Source organism: Aspergillus pseudonomiae (assembly GCF_009193645.1).
Source record: "Aspergillus pseudonomiae strain CBS 119388 unplaced genomic scaffold BDV37scaffold_3, whole genome shotgun sequence".
Taxonomy (NCBI): domain Eukaryota; kingdom Fungi; phylum Ascomycota; class Eurotiomycetes; order Eurotiales; family Aspergillaceae; genus Aspergillus; species Aspergillus pseudonomiae.
Genome location: NW_022475995.1, coordinates 331,647 through 354,117, shown reverse-complemented (window position 1 = coordinate 354,117; position 22,471 = coordinate 331,647). Strand labels below are relative to the sequence as shown.

The window sequence follows — 22,471 nt, the reverse complement described above, 5'->3', positions numbered from 1 at the left end:
ATCCCCATCCATTCTCGCCAGCATGCATGATTCAAACTCCTCACCCTCCCCCCAGGCCAGCTTTCGCCTTGCCGATGGCCTTGGATACGCCCTGCAACAGAGCCACCGCTCTGTTATCCGCCTAAACTTGCAACACTTCCTCTGGCGTGAAGTCTTTGGCTTCCACATCCATCCCTCGGTTCAATTTCCATCTTCAGGCAGTTCTACCGACCCCCCTTCTCATCCTGCCATTGCCGACATCGCTACAGGTACTGCTTTGTGGTTGATTGACGTATCCCGCGACTTTCCTAAAAGCCGGCTGGATGGACTAGATATCGATCTTACTCAAGCTCCTCACCCTGGCTGGCTACCATCCAATATTACCCTACGACATTGGGACCTATTTGCGGGCATACCCGCGAGTCTTGAGTGTCAGTATGAGCTCGTACACGTCCGACTTCTCGTTTTGGTGTTGTCGGGGGTGGACCCAATGCCTGTAATCCGGCACCTATTCCAGTTGGTAAAACCTGGAGGCTACATCCAATGGGATGAGCTGGACTGTGTGAATATGCAGATCAAGAAGGTGAGCCCGTCTGTGCAGGCGCCTGCGCTGGAGGAAATCTGCGTTGCCTCCTATGCCAATGGGCGGCATGATTGGGGTGTTGGACTTGCCGCGCCTGCTCAACGAGGCAGGCTTCCAGGATGCGAAACTAGACTACTACGATGAGGGGCCAGAGTTGGTCCGGGCATTCAATGACCAACATTTGTTGACCATGGAGGAGTTTGCGTCTAAGCTGATGGGAAATGGTCAGGTCGAGGCTGCTGCGAGTTTTTTCAAACTCATTGAGGCTGGGTACCAGGAGTGTGTCGACGGGGCTGCATTGTCCATCCCGCGGGTGGTGGTGGTGGCGAAGCGTCCCGGCTTGGCTTGAATTGACTGCTAGACAAAGGATTTAAATCCCGTTGCCGTTTCTGGATGGTACAGTTCGCATCAGGCCGCATTGAAGATCCCCTGCACCGTTCTTTGTTTCATTTAGTTTCATTAGTACGCCTTTATCGGTACGTGTCCTACCATCTACCCTGCTCAGTACAGGGTTCGGGCTTTGGTCGTGATAAGTCCACCTAGTTGGTCACATGCAAATCTATCTCACCTCAACTCATGAAACAAAACCCCCCTTCGGTGTACAAAGTAGAGCTGCTGTTGTCTCCCCGATCAGACCTCCGTAGGACGTTCAAGAAGCCAAAGTATTGCCCGGATCATGAAGGACGTTGACTTGGAAATAACAACATGCGACGCGGGCAACGACTCATCTCCTCACCGACCCAAGCAAGAGAACAACGATGACTGTTCACAGTGCCTAAAGAAGCCCGAGGATCCCACAAACTGGCCTCGTTGGCGAAAATGGTCAATAGTGAGCTGCGTCGCTGTGATGTATATGTTAGCGTGAGTATATCTTATCAGACCTCGCTGCTCGCCCGTATCCGTTACTCATCCTTGGTATAGTAACTTTGGGACTATCATCATCGTCCCAGCTGTACCAATCATCCTATCTCACTTTCAAGTCTCGGGCAATCTCTATCAGCCCTTGATCGTCTCTATCTGGGAGCTGGGCGAAGGTGTAGGATCATTTGTAGTCGGGCCGTTGTCAGAGCTGTATGGGCGGAACGTCGTCTACCATGGCGGTAACATCCTCTTTATCCTCTGCTCCGTTGCGGCCGCGCTGAGTCATAATGTCTCCATGCTGGTGGCCTTCCGTTTCATAAATGGTATGGCCGTCACCTCCCTTACTCTTGCTCCGAGCATTATTGGAGACCTATTTGTCCAGGAGGAGAGGGGCGCCGCAATGGCGGTGGCCATCGCTCTTCCTCTAATCGGGCCCTGCGTGGCTCCGATTGTTGGCGGCTTCGTCAATAGCGCCCTTGGCTGGCGATGGACCATCTGGATTATGGCGATAGCTGTCGGCAGTGTATCGCTATTGTCACTAGCGGTATTCAAGGAAACCTACCGGTTCAAAATCCAGCAACAATCGCGAAAGTCGACAGAAAAGAAACAAGATCGTGGTGATGGGAATCACAATATTCCATCGTCAAGCAGCCACCCTTCTGCACCCCGTGACACAATCCTGAAATCTATTGTCCGCCCTGCGCGGATACTTTTCTCTTCCCCGGTGGTGCTAGTCACGTCCCTTTACACGGCGCTGACGTACGGAATCTCCTATCTCATCCTGACAACTCTGGCGGAGATCATGCAGAAAACGTATGGTTTCGGAGAGGGCCCAGTAGGCATCACCTTCCTCGGCCGAGGTATATCCAAGCTTTCCCACTCACCCACCGAAACCACTCTCACTAACCATGCCCGGTCCAGCAATTGGCAACATAGTCGGACTCTGCGTATACGGTCTTGTTTCTGACCGCTACGTGAAACACCGGCGCGAGATGGAAGGCGAGTCGAAGCCGGAACATCGCCTCCCGCTGATGATTTTCGGCACGGCGATGCTGCCCATCGGCCTGTTACTGTACGGCTGGCCAGCTGACAAACACGTCCACTGGATCGTGCCTCTCATCGGCACCGGCATCATCGGGTTTAGTATGCTTCTGACCAAGCTTCCCACGGAAAACTACCTCGTCGACGCGTTCGACGAGCAGGGCGTCTCTGCCTCGGCCCTGTCGGCGAATGCCACCCTGTGTGCGCTCTTCGGGGCTTTCTTTCCCCTCGCTGGTCCGTCGTTGAATCACTCGCTCGGCTTGGGTTGGGGGAACTCCCTCCTTGCGTTCCTGTCGTTGATCTTTTTGCCGCTGTTTACTTTGCTGTGGTTACATGGGGAGGGATTCAGGAAGTTGGGATGGGGATATCTCCGAAGGACCACTACTACTGCAAACCTTACAGAAGGTTAAGCAACTAGAGAAATACGATGCATGTTGAAGTAAAGACCTTTAATTGAGAATGAATTCAAGATAGAAAGAGGCTTGTAGGAATGGACATATCGAGTACTGCAAACCCTACGGCGGGTGCGAGAAGGCTAATGTTCCAAATTATACCCTTGTTACATTTATTCGCGGTTTACTTTGCCGAGAACTAATTGTGCTATGAGTTAGCTTGTTGGGCTAGAGGCAATTGATTTACTAGGAGTAGTAGGAGACGGGGTACAGTACCAGCGTCGTATGAAACCTCATCGCGGGCTGTGGCAGATATATCAACTGCTACACCGGTTAGTGCTTTCCGGAGCGTATCCTTGGACGACGAATATATCATCTTGTGCCTGATCTTTGCGCAGTCTGGTAACCTAAAAAAGAAATTAGCTACATGCACCATGAAGGGGTTGCTGATAGGAATCGAAAAACATGCCATGAGATAAAGACTAGCTTGTTTCTCTCGCTGCCATCCGACCTTTTGTACGCAAAATCGTAGACTGCCCATCTGCACTCGTCATCTGGAAGATCAGCCATGAACTCATCGTAGTCGGATGCTGATGAGGTTTTCAGAACGACGATCTCTTTGAAGGTAGAGTCCACCCCGTAGATAACATATTTGAAAGACTTTTTGAGCTTCAACGCATTGTAAGCCTCCAAGCATTCACTGCTTAGTGGTAAACCTGAAGCCTGTGGGATGTCAGCGTCGAGACTCTGAGAGTGAGACTTCAGGAGATAACACTTGCCATTGTGCTATAGCCTGTGGTGTTATGGGTATATAGTGCAAAGTCTTTCGTAGTAGAAGGATGAAAGGTAATAGGGGATGATGTAGGGACTCGGTACCAAGTTAAATACAAGATCGAAGCGGGGTATCGAAGCCAACACATCATGCAGGATGCGGGCGACGTGACCAGGCGCTGCTTGCAGCGCTGCCCGTAAACTCCGAATTAGGCTTGGGACTACCAAGTCAGCCAGCCACCGCCGGAAACGGTACCGCTTTGCCTGATATTACGTAGTTTGGTTCATCTTTCTATGTTGAGATCGACATTGTTCAATCCTCCATATCCAAACAGTTGATTCGAACTGGAAACGCCCAGCTGGCGATTTGTGGTGGTCGTGATTTAAAGTTGACTGTCATGCACTGGGCACTGATACCATTGGCTATTCTACGGCAGACTAAATCAGAGTTCCGGACAATGTAAAAGTCTTGCCGAAATCTGAGCGTTTTACATAACGCCACGACTACCACGCACTCCTAAATCATCTTGAACTATCCTTATATCACTCCAATTTTCCTGTCCCATAAATTATTGTCACTAGTCTAGATGTGTCTTTTTGGAAAGTAAACCCACTCTAATGTCTGAAAGGCCATCCCGCCCGTCTAGTTCTACCACCGGCCCTAAAAGTAGCGTCTTACTATCCCTAACTATTACTACTACTCCCGGGGTACTAGTATTATACTGGGGTCTCAGGGGATCTAAAGACGGGGTGCTGATAGTCCCTGAACACAGGGTTCTAAAGACGGGGTACTGACCTCTAACGATGGGTGCGGGTGGCCTCTAAAGAGGTAGTGCTGGTAGCCTAAAAACAGGGACTGGTGATTCCTAAAAAGAGGGTGTTGGGAGGACTGGCAGTCTTGAAAAGTCTATTATTCAAGACGGTAAACAGGCGGTATAATAACATCTCGGAATCAGACTATAAGTAGCAAATAGTCCAGAACTTTATTCTATATATAAGAAATATAATTGGTTGATCAGTATAGTGGAGCTCTATTAATTGACTTAATTGGTCAACAAAATTGTGCGTTGGTGTTGGTAACGTTGGTAATATTTGACCTTGTCCGTAACTACGATTTCGTTCACCGTACTATTCCACATTCTGCAGAAATTCGCTCCACACTAGAAAAACGCTAATTCTTCAAGATGTTTACGGTGTTGGATCCTGATCTGGAGGGACTGCTGCAAGAAGAAATACCACCTCACTTCTGTTCACGTGCCCCGTTAGGTGACGCGGAGCGGAGCGGAAAGACTAAACTTGTTCGCCCTCAGCTTTTCGCCTACCCCTTCATCTAGGATTGACAATGTCCCCTATACGGGGTCATAGATCGCACAGATATTGGAGAATTGCGGGCAGGTGTGTCAGCAACCGTATACCAGTGGTGCGATGTTGCTATATTCTCCCCGTAGCGAATCTCACTGCCGCATGCTCGGAACCTTAATGAGAAAATGGCCCAGTAAGGTGAGAGATTCAATATCTGGCCTAACTGCGGCAAAATCTTGGTGATCCAAAAGTCTCCATTCTTTTTTGTTCGCACAGATGAGCAAGAGAAAGAACTGGACAGTAGTTCGTATTGGGACTGCTTTAAAGGTAATGACCAACGTAGGTCCTAGATTGCTCTCCTTGCTTGGGTCATCCAGGTCTTTGCAGGAATTTGGATGAATCAGTACAACACCTACTTCTTCCACCAAGCGGTATTTGGAACCTTCCTGTTCCTCATCTGGTCATCAGTCCTCGCTCATACGCCAACACAGCGCAATACGGAAGCCTTGTGGCTAGCAAGATATAAGTGCAAAATTCTGCATTGACAATACCAACGAGAGTGATGATTATGACGGCACGGATGACGCAGACTACATGGATGGGATTCAATATAAGCCACGCCAATTAAAGAGAGCCCTCGCTTGGAGACAGAAATGTTGACCGTAAAATATTCGTGGGATTGGACTGGCTTTCCTGTTCTTGGCAGGGGAATACGTCTTCACCCTCGAGATTTGATCTTAAACGTTATATTTTATACATCGGCTAGTCCATGCCACTTTTGGCCTGGTTCAAAGATTTATTTTGTGGCTGTCTCTCCCAGAAGAAGCAGTACTGTCCCTTCTCCATTGCAGTGCGTCTAAATCGCGGGCCCGTTGCCCAGATCGGCTCTCCATCTGCATTCCTACCCAATTCGAAAGGTACTTGGTAGTCCGGTGCGGTTGGTAGATCCGGCCAGGTAAGCTGGTTGGGAGCGTTGAGATATCGGTCCAAACCCCCGTCCAATTTTCGCGAAGCCACCCAATCATTCAAAAATTTGCGGAATTTTGATACGTCAGAGTCCAGCATCCGATTACAAGGCCATTCTGAAATACCCGGCACCATGTCCATGGTTCGGTCCAGTGAGGAATACTCGTGAATTGTGCATCGTTCGTGATGAGCTCGTAGAGTGTGAAAACAACACCAGTCACGTCATCTCGGCCTTCCAGCAAGCGTCTTTTTCCGCATGCAGCCCAATCGAAATCGAAAAGAAGGATATTGTTTGTGTCAGGATCGATAAGAAAATTACGCGGTGCAATGTCTTGATGCATGATACCCAGTTCCAGATTTAGGAAGTCCACAAGTTGAGTAAGTTGTTGCAGCCATTCAAATCGGAAAGGCACATTTGTATTGTCGAGGGTTCCACCCGGAATATATTTCGTTGTGAATCCAATCACGTGAGACTCCACATCTTCGAGTACAATGCGATCAAATGGTACTATATTGGGATGTGGTGGCAAGCTTTTGAGAAGGTTGAGTTCATCCCACGCCATCTGCAGTCTCTGAGGTTTGTCCAAAGGGTTGAATTTGAAGGCAACCTTGTGAGGAATCCCGAATTCATCTTTGTATGATGATAGATCAACACCCGGTCCAAGCCGATCGAGCTCCTGAAGATCAGAGTACTGGATTTTAGGGCAATCGGCGAGGGATCCAGCAACGGAGAGGGGAGGATATGCAACAAAGGGGGTATCGTCCTCTTCCGGATCGGTCGAGACCCCAGCAAGAAGTCCATCATCGTCAACAGTGACTGTGCGAACTTCCGGCGACAAGTAACCCGCAAATTGTGCCAGGATTGGGATCTCTATATCCTCGTCTGGTGGAAACAGCTTGGCGCTGCCTTTCACCTTGACCATCCGCAGTCGATCCCAATCCCAAACATTACAATGGGTTTCGGTCAGAGGACTCTCTCTCGGGCCGAGGTACGCTTGTCCCTCGGAGTAGAACCTGTCTTGGTGCTTCATAACGGCAAATTTGGGCAATGTATTTGAGTTGAATGGTGTTTTTAGTATGTACACCTACAAGTCGAGTGTCACGTGACTACGGACAGACAGACAAAACTCAATCCCCTCCTAGACAGAGAACAACCCTCCAATAATATTTACTTACCGTCTAACTTGCCCTATGCACTTGTTTGTGGTCCTTGAAGGCAACCTAAGCGCATAAAATGAAGCTCGTATTGGTACAAAGAAGAAATATTCTCGAGATCCAAGCGTGACTCTGGAACACCAAGTGGGTTCATACTTGGATAGAATGGATTACTGCGCGCGAGATGATACATTAAATGCTCCAGGTCCGGCCATATTCATCTAGACGTTTTTTCCACCATGTCCCTCCCCAGATGCCCCCATGTGCAACACCCCTGCTGTCAACAAGGCAGGTGGATCGGGAGGTTGTTGCTCTGCCCACCCTAGTCGACCGTGTTAGGGTGATTTCTGACCCCAGTGCATAGATCATGCAACCCTGTGCCTTCCGATCGTCCAGATCTACCTCACCTCGTAGACTACCTCGACGTCCACTCTTATCCCATGATGCTGTCGAATAGATAATACAGCATCTCGCGTGGCGGGGGTCAGCCCAATGCAAGAAAGGTTTTGTGAAGCGATATGTCCTTGTGAGGAGGAAAGCTCGGTGTTTTGGAGCGACTTTGTGGTCGACCACAGTGAGCCTAACGGTCGTAGATCATTGTACTACATGAATTCAGGCTGAAAGTCAAGTGAGGTTCTGTGTAGCACATAGTAGTGAGCTGTCTCCAAATGCCAACGAGTAACCACCCGCTATGACTGGCAACAGACATCATAGTGTGACTGTGATTGGGCCCATTAGTATCATAGATCAAACCCTTCACTTGGTACTACCAGCCATCGGTCTAGATTGGCATCATCAGTTGTTTTAGTGGGTTTGTTTTGTTTTGTACAGTCGAACAGGATAACATTTCCCCCAAATATAGTAAAATAAGACAGAGTTGAAAGAGAATGGGGATAGTGGCAGCTGAATGGTTCAGCAACGCCTCCAATATGAATCAGCCCAAGGAACGTGACGGTTCGTGATGAACGGGACCCGTTGGCGAAACTAAGCCCAATGAGGACAAAAGTGAACGATGAGGTAGTACCAGTAAGAACGGGAGCTGAACAAACAGGGACCGTGCACAATACTGAGCCTGTATTTGCTTCTTTTTTTCTCCTCAGATTTTTTTCGGACGAGACAAGTGCTTACAAAATGGGCAATGTAACCCTCAGCTGGAATATCACCGACGCATTGCCATAGAGTAATCTACTTTTCTCGCACGAATCGGGGACCTTCCCAAGACATGAAATTTTACTCTCGGGAAAATCCTCCTGGTACCATGGGACCCAGATCGGACAAACGGCGTTCATCCACTTTTTCGCAACCCTCGGGGATCACCCTTGCTTGTAGGGCCCACCGATCGGCAGCCTGAGGCTACGAGTAGTACCTACTCAGTACCAAGTTAGTAATAGTAGTCAAATCACTGCTGCAAATGCAACACTGACGATCCAAACAATAGTCCGTCCACGAGTCGGCGACTTTTCTCTTGTCATCCCCTGCCACATTCCATTAACCACTGCACCTGACTGGTTTCTTGTTGGTTGGACACCGACAGGGATCCTGTCATGCTTCGCCAACGCTCAAGTATTTCAATTTATTATAAATCTACCCAGCCTCGCCCACAATCGGTCCATGCACTGTGTTTCTGTGGTAAAACTCCACCTTTCGATCACAACCGTTGTGCGCTATGGAGCCCGACCAAGCCAGCCCTCCAGATACCCTTGATCTTGAACGAAATGACAATCAGTTTTTGATGAACAACACCGTTCAATCCTTCACGTGGGATAATCTGACCGTGACGGTAAAGGATAGACGCACAAAAGAACCTCGGAATCTGATCGAGGGGTGCAGCGGAACAGCCCACCATGGTATAGCATTGCAAAATAATACATGACGTCGAACAAAGTACTAACCAGAAACAGGGCAGCTGATTGCGCTGATGGGCCCCTCTGGCTGCGGGAAAACAACTCTATTAAACGTTCTTGCGCGTCGCACAGCTTCCGCCGGTGCGAAAAATACGGGGGAGTGCTACGTAAATGGAGCAAAGCTGGACAATGGCACCTTCAACCGGATCACATCCTACGTCGAACAGGAGGATGCCTTGATCGGATCCCTGACGGTGCGGGAGACACTGAAATTTGCCGCGGATCTGTCTCTGCCGGGGTATGGACTCCTTCGACCTTTATCACTTTGTCGGAGTATTCATGGGCTGACACAATCTAGATCGGTGACACGATCACAAAGGGCAGAGCGTATCCAGACCCTGCTGAGCGCATTCGGAATCCAGAACCAGGCCTCGACTCTGGTGGGCACGCCAATCCGGAAGGGAATCAGTGGAGGTCAGAAGCGACGGGTCAGCGTCGCCAGTCAGCTTATCACATGTCCCAAGATCTTGTTCCTCGATGAGCCAACAAGCGGATTGGATTCCACTGCTAGCTACGAGGTCATTTCGTACGTGAAAAAGCTTGCGGTAGCAAATAATGTACGTCGTCCTGGGGAGGGGGTTAGGAGCATACCACAGACGACTAACACATCACATTAAAGCTTATCATAATTGCCAGTATCCACCAGCCATCGACAACAACCTTCCAGCTGTTTGACAATCTCCTCCTACTTTCGGGCGGAAAGACATGTTACTTCGGACCCATTTCCGAGGTACCAAGCTACTTCAATAACATTGGATGTCCGATTCCCTCCAATACAAATCCGGCCGAGTACCTCTTGGATGCGGTTAGTTCTGACTTCACAGTCCACGAGGACCAAGTCGGGAAGATCCAAACCGCATGGGCACAGTCCGCCGAGTATGCTGCATTGAGCAAACAACCACAGAGCGCCAACGAGAAGAACGGCAATATAATGAACATCGACGAACTAAGCCGCCCAGGTATTCCCCGAATTACCATGTCTCTTCTCCATCGGCTCTTCATCAAAAGCTATCGCGACGTTGTAGCCTATGGTATTCGGATTGTTATGTATTTAGGTACAGGCTCCCCATCCCTGTCTTAATCTCACAAAACTAATATGATCTGTAGGACTGGCAATCATGATGGGGACGGTATGGCTTCGCCTCCACACCTCCCAGGAGTACATCCAACCATTCATCAATGCGATTGTGAGCTTCTTATCTTTCTTCCTTCTGTACTATATCCTAACGAGAATCAGTTCTTCGGCTCAGCCTTCATGAGCTTTATGGCTGTCGCTTATGTCCCATCCTTCCTCGAGGACCGGGCAACCTTTACCAAGGAACGAGCAAACGGACTCTACGGCGCGCTTCCCTTCGTAATCTCCAACTTCATCATCGGCCTGCCGTACCTATGTATGTCCCTCCCGAAACTGTCAAATTACTGATTGGACTAAGCTAACAATGCCCTAAAAAGTCATCATTTCCGTCCTCTTTTCCATAGTCAGCTACTGGCTCTCCAACTTCCGGCCCACAGGCGCGGCATTCTTCACCTGGGTGATGTGGCTCTTCCTGGACCTCGTTGCCGCCGAGTCTCTAGTCGTCTTCGTAACAGCCATCTTCCCGAATTTTGTGATCAGCCTGGCGCTCGTTGCATTTGCCAACGGGCTCTGGATGAGCGTGGGCGGGTTCCTCGTTTCGCCGACCATCTTGAATCCATTCTGGAAATATGTTTTCCACTACATTGATTACCAGGTACCTTACTCTTTTCTCAACTCTGAGTCGCTAAAAGTGTGTGACTGACTCGGGTGCAGGCGTATGTCTTTCAAGGAATGATGGTTAACGAGTTTAGCGAGAGGACATATTCGTGTGGCTCGGGGTGTCAATGTATGTATCAGACAGACCTGGCAGATCAGTGCATGATCCGAGGAACCGGGGTTCTGAAGGAATATGGATATGCCACGGGTCGTACAGGGAAGTGGGTAGGTATTCTGATAGGCATTATTGCCGTATACCGATTGTTTGGCTATATCGCCTTGGTGTTGAGGAGGACTTGAGTTGGGTCTTACCAACACGCAGACCAGGATGAGCCAACTGCATCGTATGTAATTCCGGAAGGCGTTAGTTTGCCACATACTAGGGCACTAGAACCCAATAATTAGATCATAGCGAACCAATACAATATTTGAGAAATATGGAGTTAAAATCCAAGCCGAAACGACGTGGTGGACTTGCTAGGTGGCTATCGACTGCTTCTGTATAACCGGTGAAAATACCAGCCGAGAGAAAACTCCATGATCCATGCATTGTGCAACGTTCTGTTGCTAAAGAGGACTATGTCTTCACTTTCAATTACATACAATCAGAAAACATGGAACATGTATAACATTCACATATATTCTACGGATCATTCTTCATTCCTCTCCATTCAGTGACACACCCCAAACCCAAATCACCATATGCCAAACAAACAACATAGCCCATGAAAAATCCAAACCCTCCTCACAACCCTCTCCGTCCAACTCAATGTTACCAACCATTGGTGGTAGGTTATACCGAGCGAAACCTCTTGGTGCGAGTACCAAGACCGGTGGACCGGATTGAAAGAACTGTTGCTGTATCTCCTTAACTCGTGAGGTCATGGTAACAGTGAATGCGAGTTGGAGGTGATATTTATATTTATATTTATGTTCTTCCCGCTTTCACTCGGTGTATCAGTAGCAAGTGAAAATCATTGATGTGATGCTTCTTCTGCTCTCAAGTTTCGCCGGAGACTGAATAGTGTTCTACCTTCAGTAGCGTCCTTACAATTGAGTCAATAGTAAACTCGGGTTTTTATTTGGTTAATTTTCGTCAATTCAAAAGGCGTATCTAAGTGTCCATATCATATTCCATTCATTGCCAAGGACTATGGCACCCTCCTAGAGGTAAAAGAATTCTCATGTCACCTTAAAGTGTATATCGGAACTCTGGGAGTCCTTCAATGACACATTTGCCCTTTGCTGCTCGTCTGTTCGAGATGTAGAAATAAAGGCTGAGCACACCCACTACCACTATTGACAAGATATTGCACCTTGGACAATTGTCAGTACAAGAGTAGGACAGATAAAAGAGTCCACTCACGCAATACAGGCATATATGCCGGGGAGGTAGCGGGGAGAATCTTGCGACCGAAACACCAGGGACCCAGCTACACCACCAGTACCGCCAAAGCTGACTATACTCGCGCTGCAAAAGGCGCGTTTCCACTGCCCACGAATGTTGTTTGCCTGATATGTCAGTGCGGCTGGGATGGTAGCATTGGATGCTGAAGTGACGAGAAATATCCCGAAGTACTGCACGCCAGGGATTTGGACCCAGCCGAGAATGGCTAAACCCACGATGCATTGAATACAGTTGTAGACAATCAATGGAGCGCGGATGTGGTATTTGTCACCAAGCCAGCCCTGAGCATACATGAAGATGCCGGCGAAGAAGTATGGTGGCGTTGTGAGGACTTGTGATGCTGCTTGGGGAAATTTGAGCTCACTTCGGAGAATGAGCGGAAGGAAGAACGTAATCGCATACGACACAACTGTGGCAGAACTATTGATAATGAGTGTCTTTCAGAGTGGTGGTTGGGTTTGCGAGCTCACAAGAAAATGAGGGCAAAGCCCCATACTTTAAGGTCTAGAGCGGGTTTTAGAAATTCCTTTAGATTGAACGCGGCTTCGGAGGAGTCGCGCCTATCTCGGTTTAGTCGTCGGACGACGAATGCGGTTTCTTCTTTAGAAAGAAACTTCCAGGAGAGATTATTCTCGTTAGGGAAATTGACAATCAAAAAGAAGCCGACCGCTCCGACGAGACAGGTGAGGATCCCTTCCATAACAAAGATCCATCTCCATGCACTCAAATTACCTAGGCCATTTATGTGTATGAAGCCATACGAGAGGATTCCGGAGAAAGCTCCCCCAATGACGCTAATCAAATAGAAGGATGAATATCTCTTGTGTAAGTCATCTAGACACAGTGAGCCGCGATTATCCACAACCGACAAGGTCGAACACTCACATCGGGTATACCACATAGAAAGGAGATACACTGAGCCAGGAAAGAGCCCAGCTTCAAGGAACCCCAAGACTATGCGAAGCCCAACCAGCACCGTCCAGTTATGTATAAATCCAAATCCCTGGCTATGGTTAACCAGTCCTTCGCACGCAAGGCAGGGCTTCCTACCATCATAACAATTCCCCAGGAAAATGTGATTCCAGAAAGGAAGATCTTCGGCCCAACCTTTCGAATTACCGTAATAAGCGGGAACTGAAATAGGACATAGGGAATGAAAAAGGTCAGGAGCGTGATGGACTACTGACAATTAGCATCTGTATTGGGTAGAAAGACATGTGTCTCACTCACGTAGCGAGAACCAATATAGAGATGAAGCTCCTCTTCCATGCTTTGGTTTCATCAACATGATATTCATCCGGAATGCAATGTATGACAACTTACCCAGCAATCATAGCATTTCCCAAGTTGGTCCGATCCACCAAACTAACACACATGAGAAGCCCTAAGCCCGTGACTAGTCTTCGATCGATCTTGTGCAAGATTCTTCTCTGTTCCTTAAGTGGGTAGACCTCATCCCTATCCAAATCATCTTCTAGACTGTCTGTACCTGATAGAGTCCCACCCAGCTGCCTCTTCTCCTCCAGATATGTCTCAACTTTCGACATGGTGTCTGGTTTGTCGTCTTTGTTCCCGCTAGATTGACGCGGCCTTGGACATCTCGAGCCGCTGTCCCCTCAACCTTTTTATAACAATCCCTTTGCCTCGCCTCGGTTCAGCGTTCATACTTTCATGGCATTGTTAATCACATCATTCTAGGGTGATGTTGCACATCCAAAGCCGTCTCAAGTGCTTTGTGCGCAACCATTGGTCCCCGCTTAGTTGTAAATTTAGCGGTGGAGAAAGTGGGTACCATGGTTTGGTCGTTGATGGAGCTCTGTCTGCGCTTTAAACCATATTCGGCAAGTGAATCGTGAGGTTATCTAAGCATCCATCGAGGACCCTCTGTAGACTTTAAGGGCGCTTCTGGTCGAACCGAGGTTTGAGAGTGATTCACTTTCTAACTTCCTTTGTTTTCCGTTTCTTTTTACCCGCCAGAGCGAAATATATAATTGCTGCCTGCCGCCTAGTCGTGGAAGAGTAGCACCGAAACCAACCAACCAAACCACAGATTCCACGTATCATAAACATCCTCCATTATGACCTTCTCGCCATCGTTTGACGACAGAGCTGACTTTGAGAACGCCACACGAGGGTTTATCAATTCACTGAAACCATGTATCATACGAAATGCCAGTGGCCGCGTAGTGTGGAACAATGACGAATACGATTTTCTTCGCGACGCAGACTGCCCTGCAACGGCCGAGCCAAAGCTGTGGCGACAAGGCCAATTGAACTCAATCCAGGGCCTTTTCCTAGTGACTGATGGAATATACCAAATCCGAGGTTTCGATCTCTCAAACATGACCGTCGTTGAGGGAAATAAAGGTGTTATTGTGATTGATCCGCTGACGTCCGTCGAGTGTGCAGCGGCTGCACTAGCGCTTTACCGTGAACACCGGGGAGACCGGCCAGTAACTGGTTTGATCTACTCTCACTCACATGTAGATCATTTTGGCGGAGCTCAGGGTGTGCTGCCATCAGGCACGAATACATCGATACCTATTATCGCCCCGCAGGGATTCATGGCCGAAGCGACCAGTGAGAATATATACGTCGGCGACGCCATGCGCCGGCGTGCAGGCTATATGTATGGCATGCGATTACCGAAAGGGCCAGACGGTCACATTGGCTGTGGTCTTGGAATGATGCCCTCTAGTGGGACAATGTCATTGATTCCTCCAAACGTCTCTATCTGCCACACAGGCGAGGAACGCACGGTGGATGGCGTTCGGATTGAATTTCAAATGGTCCCTGAGACTGAAGCACCGGCAGAGATGAACTTCTATTTTCCCGACCACGAAGCACTTTGCATTGCTGAATGTGCGACACATTGCCTTCACAACATAATCACCCTTCGCGGGGCTCTGGTTCGTGACGCGAAGGCTTGGGCACGCTATCTCGATGAAACAGCAGTGCTATATGGACAAAAAGCCAATGTGCTGTTCGCTGGCCACAATTGGCCGACCTGGGACCAGGCCAAAATCGTCAAGTTCATATCGGAGCAACGAGACCTCTACACCTACCTTCATGATCAAACTGTGCGGATGATGAATCTCGGCCTGACGGGCATCGAGATTGCGGAAAGATTCTCCCTCCCGCCGGCATTGCAAATGGCATGGCATACACAGGGTTACTATGGCTCTGTTAGTCATAATGTCAAGGGCATCTACCAACGCTATTTGGGTTGGTTCGATGGGAACCCAGCACACCTATGGGAGTACCCAGCAGCTGAAGCTGGTCAAAGATACATTGATTGTATGGGAGGTCTGGACGAGATTGTTCGGAAGGCAAAGGAGTACGCTAGTAACGGCGATTCACGCTTCGCGGTGACATTATTGGGCCATGTCATAGCCGCTCATCCCGAGCACAAAGAGTCAAGACTTGAGCTGGCATCTGTATACAGGAAACTTGCATATGGCTGTGAAAATGCGACATGGCGCAACTTCTACCTTTCCGGTGCCCAGGATATGTGCTCTCCTGCAGTGCTAGATCGACTGGAACACCCGAAGCGTGAATACATGGCTGCACTATCAATGGAACAACTGCTTACTCTTCTGTCCGTTCAATTAGATGGACCCAAAGCTGCAGAAGAATCCTTCACGATAGACCTGCATCTGCATGATGAAAAGCAACGTTGGCGGTTAATTTTGAGCAACGGGGCGTTGACATATCGTATCACAACAGGTCAGGACAGGTCGATTGGCACATCCAGTTTGCGTTTAACCCTCACAAAGAACGAATTGGTGGAGATATTGAATGGGCGTGGAGGCATCCCAGATAACAGTTCAGAGGGTGACGTGAGCCTGCTCTTCAGGTTAATGAGATTGGTTGGGGCATCTGCACCCCAACAGAGCCATTTGTAGATATAGTCTTTCCCAAGAATATGTAATATTGTTACATTTCCGGGGGCCCTTAAAAGGCTGTTTGCTGGAAAGGGTGAAACGCTGTACATAGTCGATTATTATACGATAATGATCCACAGAGATGATGCGACATAGGGCATAGAATACCGCACCTCCTATAACAAGTATATTGAGCCCACTCTCTTAGAATATCCACAGACGAAAGAAGGGGCACTGCTGATTAGGGGACAGGGGCACACGTGTTTCGTAGAGTTCTGGCCATGAAATGGGCCTGCCCTATACCCATGTCATTCCCAATCGTCTCGAATCGTTCAACTACCCATTCCCGCAATGTAGAGCCTAAAGGGTTTGTATTGGCCGCCACGTATAGGGGCCATAAAATCGTAAATCCCCCAAGACAGTGGTCAAGCGAGGGAAAATTTGTGGCTCTGCTGTCTACAAGTTTAAGTGCGAAAGGAACGCTTTCTGCAATTTCTGTACTCAACTGGGCCACAGTTTCTCTTATCTGGACATTTTCTGCTTGATCACCTATCTCCGCACTGTTCAGCATCAATTGGTTGAGTAGTATGCGAGCGCTTCGATAAAAGTTCCAGATATTGCATGCCCAAAGATCAGGGTATATATGATATACGTGGGTATAGTAGAACTTTATATGAGACGGGCTCCTGTTGCGCACGGGAGGCCCTGGTACGGTCTGGTAGGCCCATCGAGGCGGAAGAGTCTGTCTCCACTGGCGAAGGTATCTGTCAATAGTTGCTGCCGAGGATACTATATCAGACGCCAAGTTCATTCGTGCTTGGGATAGCAGTCGGGCAACGTGGGCAACCAGATCAACCAGCTCATCCGCTTTCGCGTCCGCTACTGATCTCTCTGTCATAGCCTGGAGAGACCAGTGCACAATCGATGCCGGAATGGAAAGGCGCCAGTGCAAGCAGCTGGCTATCTAACTTGGGTGTCAGTTGTGATGGAGGTTCCCAAGACAGTTTTATTGGTGCTTACGATCTGCACTCGCAGGTGGGTGAACATTCTCATGCCAACGATCCATTTGATCTGCTCGGCCCCTCTCATTTCTATAAGGGCTGAGGCACCACGAATATGCTGGGCCCATGACTCTAAAGAGGAAGGAGTGTTGCAAGTCAGGACCTAGTGGAATCAATATGTTTACTCAAACTAAGGTAGCTCAGCTTACCTCAAACATGCCAAGAAGCATTGTAGCCGCTAGTGTAGCATCACTCTTGCGCTGAGCTTCATCTTTTAAAGCGCCGTTAATTAGATGCAGTGCTCGTGTATATTCCTCAGTTGCTTTACTCATCAAATCAGGGGACTTTTTGATATTAGACAGCCCTGCTAAGCCCACTGCGACCAGACTCTGCATGACTGACGGGCTGTTTGCTGCCAGCACTTCCATCTGGGAGGCACTCAAATAGATAGGGATATTGTGGCCATCTTCAAGAACGTAGTACCGGAAGAAAAAGCCGACCGACTCAGCGGAGGTGGACGATGACAGGGATGCAGGGAGAGATTGTAGAGACTGAGCAACAACCGCGGCTTTGAAGGCTTGGCGACTTTGTGGCCCGGTTTCCTTTGCCAAACCGACTTGTCGCTCAGTACTGTACTGAGCTGATCGCACCCGGAACCTGACTTTCTCGTTCTCATTGCGATAATGCAGTTGTTGCAGATCGCGGTAGCCTGGACAAGAGAAGAATGCTCGCACACATTGCGAACATGTTGGTTCTGCTCGATCACACTGTTGGCCAATGCTTAGCAAAGACTTCAATATAGAGTGAAACGGCAAGAGCATACTTTAATTCTGCGGGTGCGACAATTGCCACACCCTTTGCTGATACGAGGTTGATAGACCATTACAGACAGTGTCGAGAATGCTAAGCTTCCCCGGCCCTCTGCGGCCTGAGGGGCAACAAAGGTCTCGTGCGGGCCGAGGCTCCACTCCTAACTAACCGAAGGCGGTTTAGTGGGATATATCCATCTTCGGACGTAGTACTCCGGAGGACGCAGTAATTTAGGACCCACTTTCGGATGCCGCCATAGTGATTTATTAAGTGACGCGTCCCTGGGCCTGTTTTTTTATCCAAACACAGCTTTCTGGGGTTAGGGATTTGGCTCCTGCCTGCCTACCTGCCTACCTATTGAGGGGCTCCAGAGCCATGGTATTCCATCCGGTTGAATTAAGGATTCAAGCTCTAACGCCCCTAGCCTGGGGAGTCCTTCAAAAAGAGATTGCTGCATCTCTAGGACTTTCCCCGCGGACTATGCAGGATATCTTTAAACGTACAAAGGCCAGAGGATTCGACCCTGCCCAGGATATGAGGATCAGAATGGAATACGTTGAAGACGCTAAACGATCTGGCCGGCGAAAGAAGAACCCTGAAGGAGTCGAGAACTCTGTGATTCAATCCGTTTCCTAGGATCGAGTCGGTAGAGAGAAATCATCCGAGATCTTAGCTTATGAGGCTGTCATCTCCATGGATCTTTAAATAGGTATAGTTATATTTGGCCAAAAGAACAGTCCCCAGCCACGACAACAATAGAACAAATGCATCCCCTCTTACCCATGAAAAATCCTTAAACAGTCTAACCTAGCCGTCGCTTACATTATTCGCAGCATAGAATACCCGATTAACAGCAGGAAGTCCCACCATGCTTGCATCGCGAGAAACATAATAATCCAGTTGGGTTGTTTTGTGCCGGGGAAGACTTGTTTGTATTCGAACCAAATGACTGCGTGTGCGACCACTAACACTACCTTTCCAACGACTGAGATCCATATGACAAGTTTCCGCTGGAAAAGAGAAAGGTCGTCCTGGTCATAGAGGATGGAGACTAGGTAGCCGATCCACGAACAGAAAGAAAGGATCAGGGATAACGATGCAAAGTAAGGGAGCAAAGGAGCTGCCTCCAGTGGGGCCTGTGAATATAATCAGAGAGGTCAGGACTGTCAGATGGAGATGAGAAAAATTACCCGGTCCGGGGCTGTATAGCTCTTGTAGGCCCAGTATGTAGAGGCTATCACGGCGCCGGCAAAGAACAGGGCGCTGAGAAGTTGAATTGGAGGAAGTGGCGGGGTTGTGTTGGCCCTTCTACTGCCTTGCCTGTATCGGTAGGGACGTCGGTCTCGTTCGTTCTCCAGAATGGAGGAGTAAGAGGGTAGAAGTGGCTCGGTTGACATTATTGGCGGAGTGACTGTCAATCTAGCCGAAGGTCGAGGGCTTATGGACAGGATTCAGCGAGCTGGTGATGGCTGTTTGGAATGGGTTCACGGTCGGGCTGCGAGGCGTTGCAGCACGTGATGGCGACACTGCATCCAGGCCATTCCGGTCATTCATCGCGGTCGTTGGAAGAACAAGAGGAAAGAAAGTACTAGTATATACTATATTCTCTTGGAGTTGTGTATCAATATTGGATATAAGATACCATTTATTACGGCAGTCCCCGCAACTACTAACCCCGTCGTTTATCATGAAGATATCTTCTAGAGAGCTCCATCCCTGAGGAGGTATCCCTGAGAATATCTTCTGTCAAATTAATTAACCTCCCAACAAACGGCTTCTTTGGTGCTTCTGCTTGGATCATACTATAAACGAGTCAAGTAATCCTCGGAAGAGGTCTCTCCATCACTGACGAATGAAATTCAGCTGTGCGTTATTATTTGAGTCGTATTGTGTCAATAATTTGAGCTCCGCTCTTGCACTATGGGTCTTGAAATTATTCTATGCATCTCTTCTCATTCGAGGCGCTTACACCAAGTACTTGGTACATGCGGGCTCTACGGGAGACGGGGAGGCATCGGCCCGTATCATTTTATATAAACGGGAAGACAGCTGAGTTCGGGTCGATCAATCCTGTGGGAAGTGGATCCCCGAAAAGGATCATTCCACTGGCGCCCATATATTTCAATTCTCAACTGGGATTTATTATGTATGCGCTGTCCTTGGTCGCTGTGGTATATGGAGCAAGCGGACTACCTGTGCATATCTGAATTATGCGAGGCCAAGACAAAACCTGCTTCGCAGTTATAGGGAGGGTGATTCAGAAGAGCTTGCTAGGGTGCCGGAGAAGTACGACCCATCTGGTGTTTTTCAGACACAGGATCCGGGTAGATTTAAGATTAGCCAGGCTTGGATATATACATATGGGCAGTTTGATTCATCTGGTTTACGAGTGCATGTTATGGTGAATGTTTGGACATTTCATTCAACAAATAGCATAATACCTGTATGTAGTAGTTGCAATATGAAAGAGACAAGATGACATTTTACGGAATGAGGGTGTACACATTTTACGAAGCAATTTGATTGACAACAGTCGAGTTGAAAAGGTCTGTGCAGCAAAGCTGGGCTTGTATGCACAGAAGCATTGTGGCAGAGATGGTCGCCCTATCAACAAATAAAAGCAGGCAAGAGCATATGGGTATAGACGAAATAGGTATCATTGAACCGTCATTGCAGAAAGGGAATATATACATCGCTAAATGGTAGTCAAAACATCGTATATCAGTAGAAGCCAAATATCCACCCAGCCCACGGTGGATAGATACTTAACAAGCATCTTTTTTTTTTTTGTTTCTTTTCTCACCTTTTGCTCTTTCATTTCATTCTTCTTTGAGTTTATTATCTCTCGCGATTCATAATCCGAATATCCGTCCGGATCTTGATTCCACCTAGCGGGATATTGGCGTCATCTTCATGCACACTCATTGTTCTGGCAGTCTCGACGTCCGAGACGAGATGGTCGTCGCTGTCCCTATCACCATAGATGCGTGTTGGCCGTTCCTTGGTGGGTTTAATGATAGTGGTGTTTCCGTAGCTCCCCCGCTTCCCACTGCTCCCATTGCTGGACCCCCAGGAACTCCCATTCGGTCGAATAATGGCTTTCACAAGGGCGATGCCACTCGGAACACTAATTGAGACAATGGAAATCGAGCCCTCCAAGATGGACCAGTAGAGGTATAGCGGGAACTCCCATGTCAAATCGTTTGGCATGATCGGGACGATATTGACCACAGCGACAAGACGGCCCAGGGACAGGACGATGACGGAGTAAGTCATGAAAAAGCAGATGAGGAGATAAATGCGGCGGCGGAGGCTCATTTTCAGGGACCAGATCATTGGGATCGGGAGGATGAGGATGTAGAAGTCGATGACGGTGGAGAGGATCGCGGTTGATAGATACCAGTCGTATTGCTTAATGCATGTTCCTGGTAGAGTGGTGTCCCATGCCTTGGCGATGGGGTTGCATTGGAAGATGGTTGAGATTTCGGCGGAGATGAGCCAGCCAGAAACGAGGGCACCGATGATCCAGAGGTTTATGCGGAAGGCGCGGTTGTTGGAGCGGAAGACGCGCGCGTAGAAGAAGACCGCGGAGATCTTGGGGAGGCAGACTGAGGCGTCGAAGAAGAAGATCGCGATGAAGAGGTATTTGGATCCGGTGATTAGGTATTCTGGATTAATAGACGCCACCACGGACATGTGGTAACCCAGGCCGATGTTTCTCCATACTAGGACCAGGGATAGCACGACTAGTTCGCAGACCTGTGGATGGGAAGCTTAGTTTCCTGATCTTTATTTCGGGTTTGATATGTACTTTGTGCCAGTGAGGGGACTTACCACAGAGAGGATTGCGAACAGGTCATCCCACCACCAGTTTTGGTGCGCAACAACCTTGCTCATAATACGAGTGACGGTAGCCAGGATTATCAGGACCATAAGGATGATGCTCAATATCGCAACGCCTTGCCCACGGTCGGGCGTGCTATCCGGTACATCTAGGGCCATGTTGGTTGTCGTGCTCGTCCAGGGTTGTAAGAAGGGAAGCGGCGCGGAAGCAAAACGAAGGTGGATGAAAAAGCAAAGCAGACGGATCTTACAGGCTTGAAGATAAGCCGGTCAGCTTGCCATGCACTGGCATTTACGGAGGAGTGAGTCGTCATGCATGGCTGTCCTTGCTTAACCTGCAGAATCAGCCCCCATTGGGCTATATTGCGCCTCACCTGGCCCCTCCATTGCTTCTGACGAGGGAGGGGTAGGAATGGAGAGAGTGTGAGCAAATGAGAGTTAATTAGTTGTCCTGTCAGCGTCTCATTGCTTATGCCCCTTGCGGTGGGGGCGATTATCTTGATAAATCCAGCCTTGTGATAGCCGTGGGTCGGCTTACGGCCTGCCTTTAGGGTTAGTTAGCATTTCCTCCGCCATTATTCGCATTCCTCACCTCAGTACTATTTCCACTGATTGGAAGATCCCTGTTCTATTTTAAAACTCTTCGCAATTAAGTTTTGGAGTTGGGAATGAAGATAAAACTCATGATATCTAAATTTACCAACTAGATCACCGCTGATTTAAGCTGTAATACTGACTCCAATCCGGAATACTCCGTACTAACAGAGCAAAATCTGATTAATAGCAGCTAAATCAATTGGCTATGCTTTCCTCTCTTACGTTTGTATGCTATTTAATCA

General features: G+C 48.6%; 10 protein-coding genes across 10 annotated transcripts; 4 read left to right on the top strand and 6 right to left on the bottom strand.

The window, feature by feature from the left end:
* Positions 1 to 22: 22 nt before the first annotated feature.
* On the top strand, positions 23 to 1,110 carry BDV37DRAFT_293839 (uncharacterized protein; the record flags this gene model as incomplete). Its single annotated transcript, XM_032089510.1, has 2 exons — positions 23 to 638; positions 673 to 1,110. The coding sequence occupies 2 exons, from the start codon at positions 23 to 25 to the stop codon at positions 909 to 911; spliced, it is 855 nt and encodes a 284-aa protein (XP_031946550.1). The 3' UTR covers positions 912 to 1,110.
* Positions 1,111 to 2,995, top strand: BDV37DRAFT_109907 (MFS transporter). Its single transcript, XM_032078357.1, has 3 exons — positions 1,111 to 1,423; positions 1,484 to 2,283; positions 2,345 to 2,995. Exons 1-3 carry the CDS (start codon positions 1,239 to 1,241, stop codon positions 2,872 to 2,874), a joined length of 1,515 nt encoding a protein of 504 aa, XP_031946549.1. The 5' UTR covers positions 1,111 to 1,238; the 3' UTR covers positions 2,875 to 2,995.
* A 178-nt stretch (positions 2,996 to 3,173) lies between these two features.
* On the bottom strand, positions 3,174 to 3,638 carry BDV37DRAFT_278196 (actin-binding ADF family protein; the record flags this gene model as incomplete). Its single annotated transcript, XM_032085988.1, has 3 exons — positions 3,174 to 3,263; positions 3,322 to 3,572; positions 3,632 to 3,638. The coding sequence occupies 3 exons, from the start codon at positions 3,636 to 3,638 to the stop codon at positions 3,174 to 3,176; spliced, it is 348 nt and encodes a 115-aa protein (XP_031946548.1).
* A 2,316-nt stretch (positions 3,639 to 5,954) lies between these two features.
* BDV37DRAFT_278195 (kinase-like domain-containing protein) lies at positions 5,955 to 6,926 on the bottom strand (the record flags this gene model as incomplete). The annotated part of the gene is made up of 1 exon (XM_032085987.1): positions 5,955 to 6,926. One exon carries the CDS (start codon positions 6,924 to 6,926, stop codon positions 5,955 to 5,957), a length of 972 nt encoding a protein of 323 aa, XP_031946547.1.
* Positions 6,927 to 8,256: 1,330 nt separating this feature from the next.
* BDV37DRAFT_237006 (putative ABC transporter) lies at positions 8,257 to 11,143 on the top strand. The gene is made up of 9 exons (XM_032080666.1): positions 8,257 to 8,430; positions 8,489 to 8,897; positions 8,952 to 9,192; positions 9,253 to 9,511; positions 9,574 to 10,009; positions 10,062 to 10,141; positions 10,192 to 10,345; positions 10,407 to 10,684; positions 10,744 to 11,143. The coding sequence occupies exons 2-9, from the start codon at positions 8,717 to 8,719 to the stop codon at positions 10,984 to 10,986; spliced, it is 1,872 nt and encodes a 623-aa protein (XP_031946546.1). The 5' UTR covers positions 8,257 to 8,430; positions 8,489 to 8,716; the 3' UTR covers positions 10,987 to 11,143.
* A 562-nt stretch (positions 11,144 to 11,705) lies between these two features.
* On the bottom strand, positions 11,706 to 13,906 carry BDV37DRAFT_109818 (major facilitator superfamily domain-containing protein). The gene is made up of 7 exons (XM_032078356.1): positions 13,418 to 13,906; positions 13,325 to 13,364; positions 13,145 to 13,273; positions 12,980 to 13,097; positions 12,565 to 12,928; positions 12,053 to 12,514; positions 11,706 to 12,002 (listed from the first exon to the last, which is right to left on the bottom strand). The coding sequence occupies exons 1-7, from the start codon at positions 13,639 to 13,641 to the stop codon at positions 11,879 to 11,881; spliced, it is 1,461 nt and encodes a 486-aa protein (XP_031946545.1). The 5' UTR covers positions 13,642 to 13,906; the 3' UTR covers positions 11,706 to 11,878.
* Positions 13,907 to 14,172: 266 nt separating this feature from the next.
* BDV37DRAFT_278192 (alkyl/aryl-sulfatase) lies at positions 14,173 to 15,999 on the top strand (the record flags this gene model as incomplete). Its single annotated transcript, XM_032085986.1, has 1 exon — positions 14,173 to 15,999. One exon carries the CDS (start codon positions 14,173 to 14,175, stop codon positions 15,997 to 15,999), a length of 1,827 nt encoding a protein of 608 aa, XP_031946544.1.
* On the bottom strand, positions 15,790 to 17,862 carry BDV37DRAFT_293823 (Zn(II)2Cys6 transcription factor; the record flags this gene model as incomplete). Its single annotated transcript, XM_032089509.1, has 4 exons — positions 15,790 to 16,942; positions 16,999 to 17,142; positions 17,189 to 17,746; positions 17,803 to 17,862. 4 exons carry the CDS (start codon positions 17,860 to 17,862, stop codon positions 16,220 to 16,222), a joined length of 1,485 nt encoding a protein of 494 aa, XP_031946543.1. The 3' UTR covers positions 15,790 to 16,219.
* A 654-nt stretch (positions 17,863 to 18,516) lies between these two features.
* Positions 18,517 to 19,333, bottom strand: BDV37DRAFT_109796 (uncharacterized protein). Its single transcript, XM_032078355.1, has 2 exons — positions 18,980 to 19,333; positions 18,517 to 18,925 (listed from the first exon to the last, which is right to left on the bottom strand). Exons 1-2 carry the CDS (start codon positions 19,184 to 19,186, stop codon positions 18,608 to 18,610), a joined length of 525 nt encoding a protein of 174 aa, XP_031946542.1. The 5' UTR covers positions 19,187 to 19,333; the 3' UTR covers positions 18,517 to 18,607.
* Positions 19,334 to 20,582: 1,249 nt separating this feature from the next.
* Positions 20,583 to 21,980, bottom strand: BDV37DRAFT_236973 (uncharacterized protein). The gene is made up of 2 exons (XM_032080665.1): positions 21,624 to 21,980; positions 20,583 to 21,548 (listed from the first exon to the last, which is right to left on the bottom strand). The coding sequence occupies exons 1-2, from the start codon at positions 21,789 to 21,791 to the stop codon at positions 20,628 to 20,630; spliced, it is 1,089 nt and encodes a 362-aa protein (XP_031946541.1). The 5' UTR covers positions 21,792 to 21,980; the 3' UTR covers positions 20,583 to 20,627.
* Between the last annotated feature and the right edge of the window lie 491 nt (positions 21,981 to 22,471).

Excerpts from the sequence above, each read along its gene's own strand:
- BDV37DRAFT_109796 (XM_032078355.1), bottom strand. The coding sequence starts at position 19,186 with ATGTCAACCGAGCCACTTCTACCCTCTTACTCCTCCATTCTGGAGAAC. Across the intron at positions 18,926-18,979 it reads GCTATACAGCCCCGGACCGG|GCCCCACTGGAGGCAGCTCC; the intron begins GTAATTTTTCTC and ends TTATATTCACAG.
- BDV37DRAFT_236973 (XM_032080665.1), bottom strand. The coding sequence starts at position 21,791 with ATGGCCCTAGATGTACCGGATAGCACGCCCGACCGTGGGCAAGGCGTT. Across the intron at positions 21,549-21,623 it reads TGTTCGCAATCCTCTCTGTG|GTCTGCGAACTAGTCGTGCT; the intron begins GTAAGTCCCCTC and ends TCCCATCCACAG.
- BDV37DRAFT_109818 (XM_032078356.1), bottom strand. The coding sequence starts at position 13,641 with ATGTCGAAAGTTGAGACATATCTGGAGGAGAAGAGGCAGCTGGGTGGG. Across the intron at positions 13,274-13,324 it reads TCTATATTGGTTCTCGCTAC|TCCATCACGCTCCTGACCTT; the intron begins GTGAGTGAGACA and ends AATTGTCAGTAG. Across the intron at positions 12,003-12,052 it reads GGCATATATGCCTGTATTGC|GTGCAATATCTTGTCAATAG; the intron begins GTGAGTGGACTC and ends CAATTGTCCAAG.
- BDV37DRAFT_109907 (XM_032078357.1), top strand. The coding sequence starts at position 1,239 with ATGAAGGACGTTGACTTGGAAATAACAACATGCGACGCGGGCAACGAC. Across the intron at positions 1,424-1,483 it reads GCTGTGATGTATATGTTAGC|TAACTTTGGGACTATCATCA; the intron begins GTGAGTATATCT and ends TCCTTGGTATAG. Across the intron at positions 2,284-2,344 it reads CATCACCTTCCTCGGCCGAG|CAATTGGCAACATAGTCGGA; the intron begins GTATATCCAAGC and ends TGCCCGGTCCAG.
- BDV37DRAFT_237006 (XM_032080666.1), top strand. The coding sequence starts at position 8,717 with ATGGAGCCCGACCAAGCCAGCCCTCCAGATACCCTTGATCTTGAACGA. Across the intron at positions 8,898-8,951 it reads CAGCGGAACAGCCCACCATG|GGCAGCTGATTGCGCTGATG; the intron begins GTATAGCATTGC and ends AACCAGAAACAG. Across the intron at positions 10,685-10,743 it reads TCCACTACATTGATTACCAG|GCGTATGTCTTTCAAGGAAT; the intron begins GTACCTTACTCT and ends ACTCGGGTGCAG.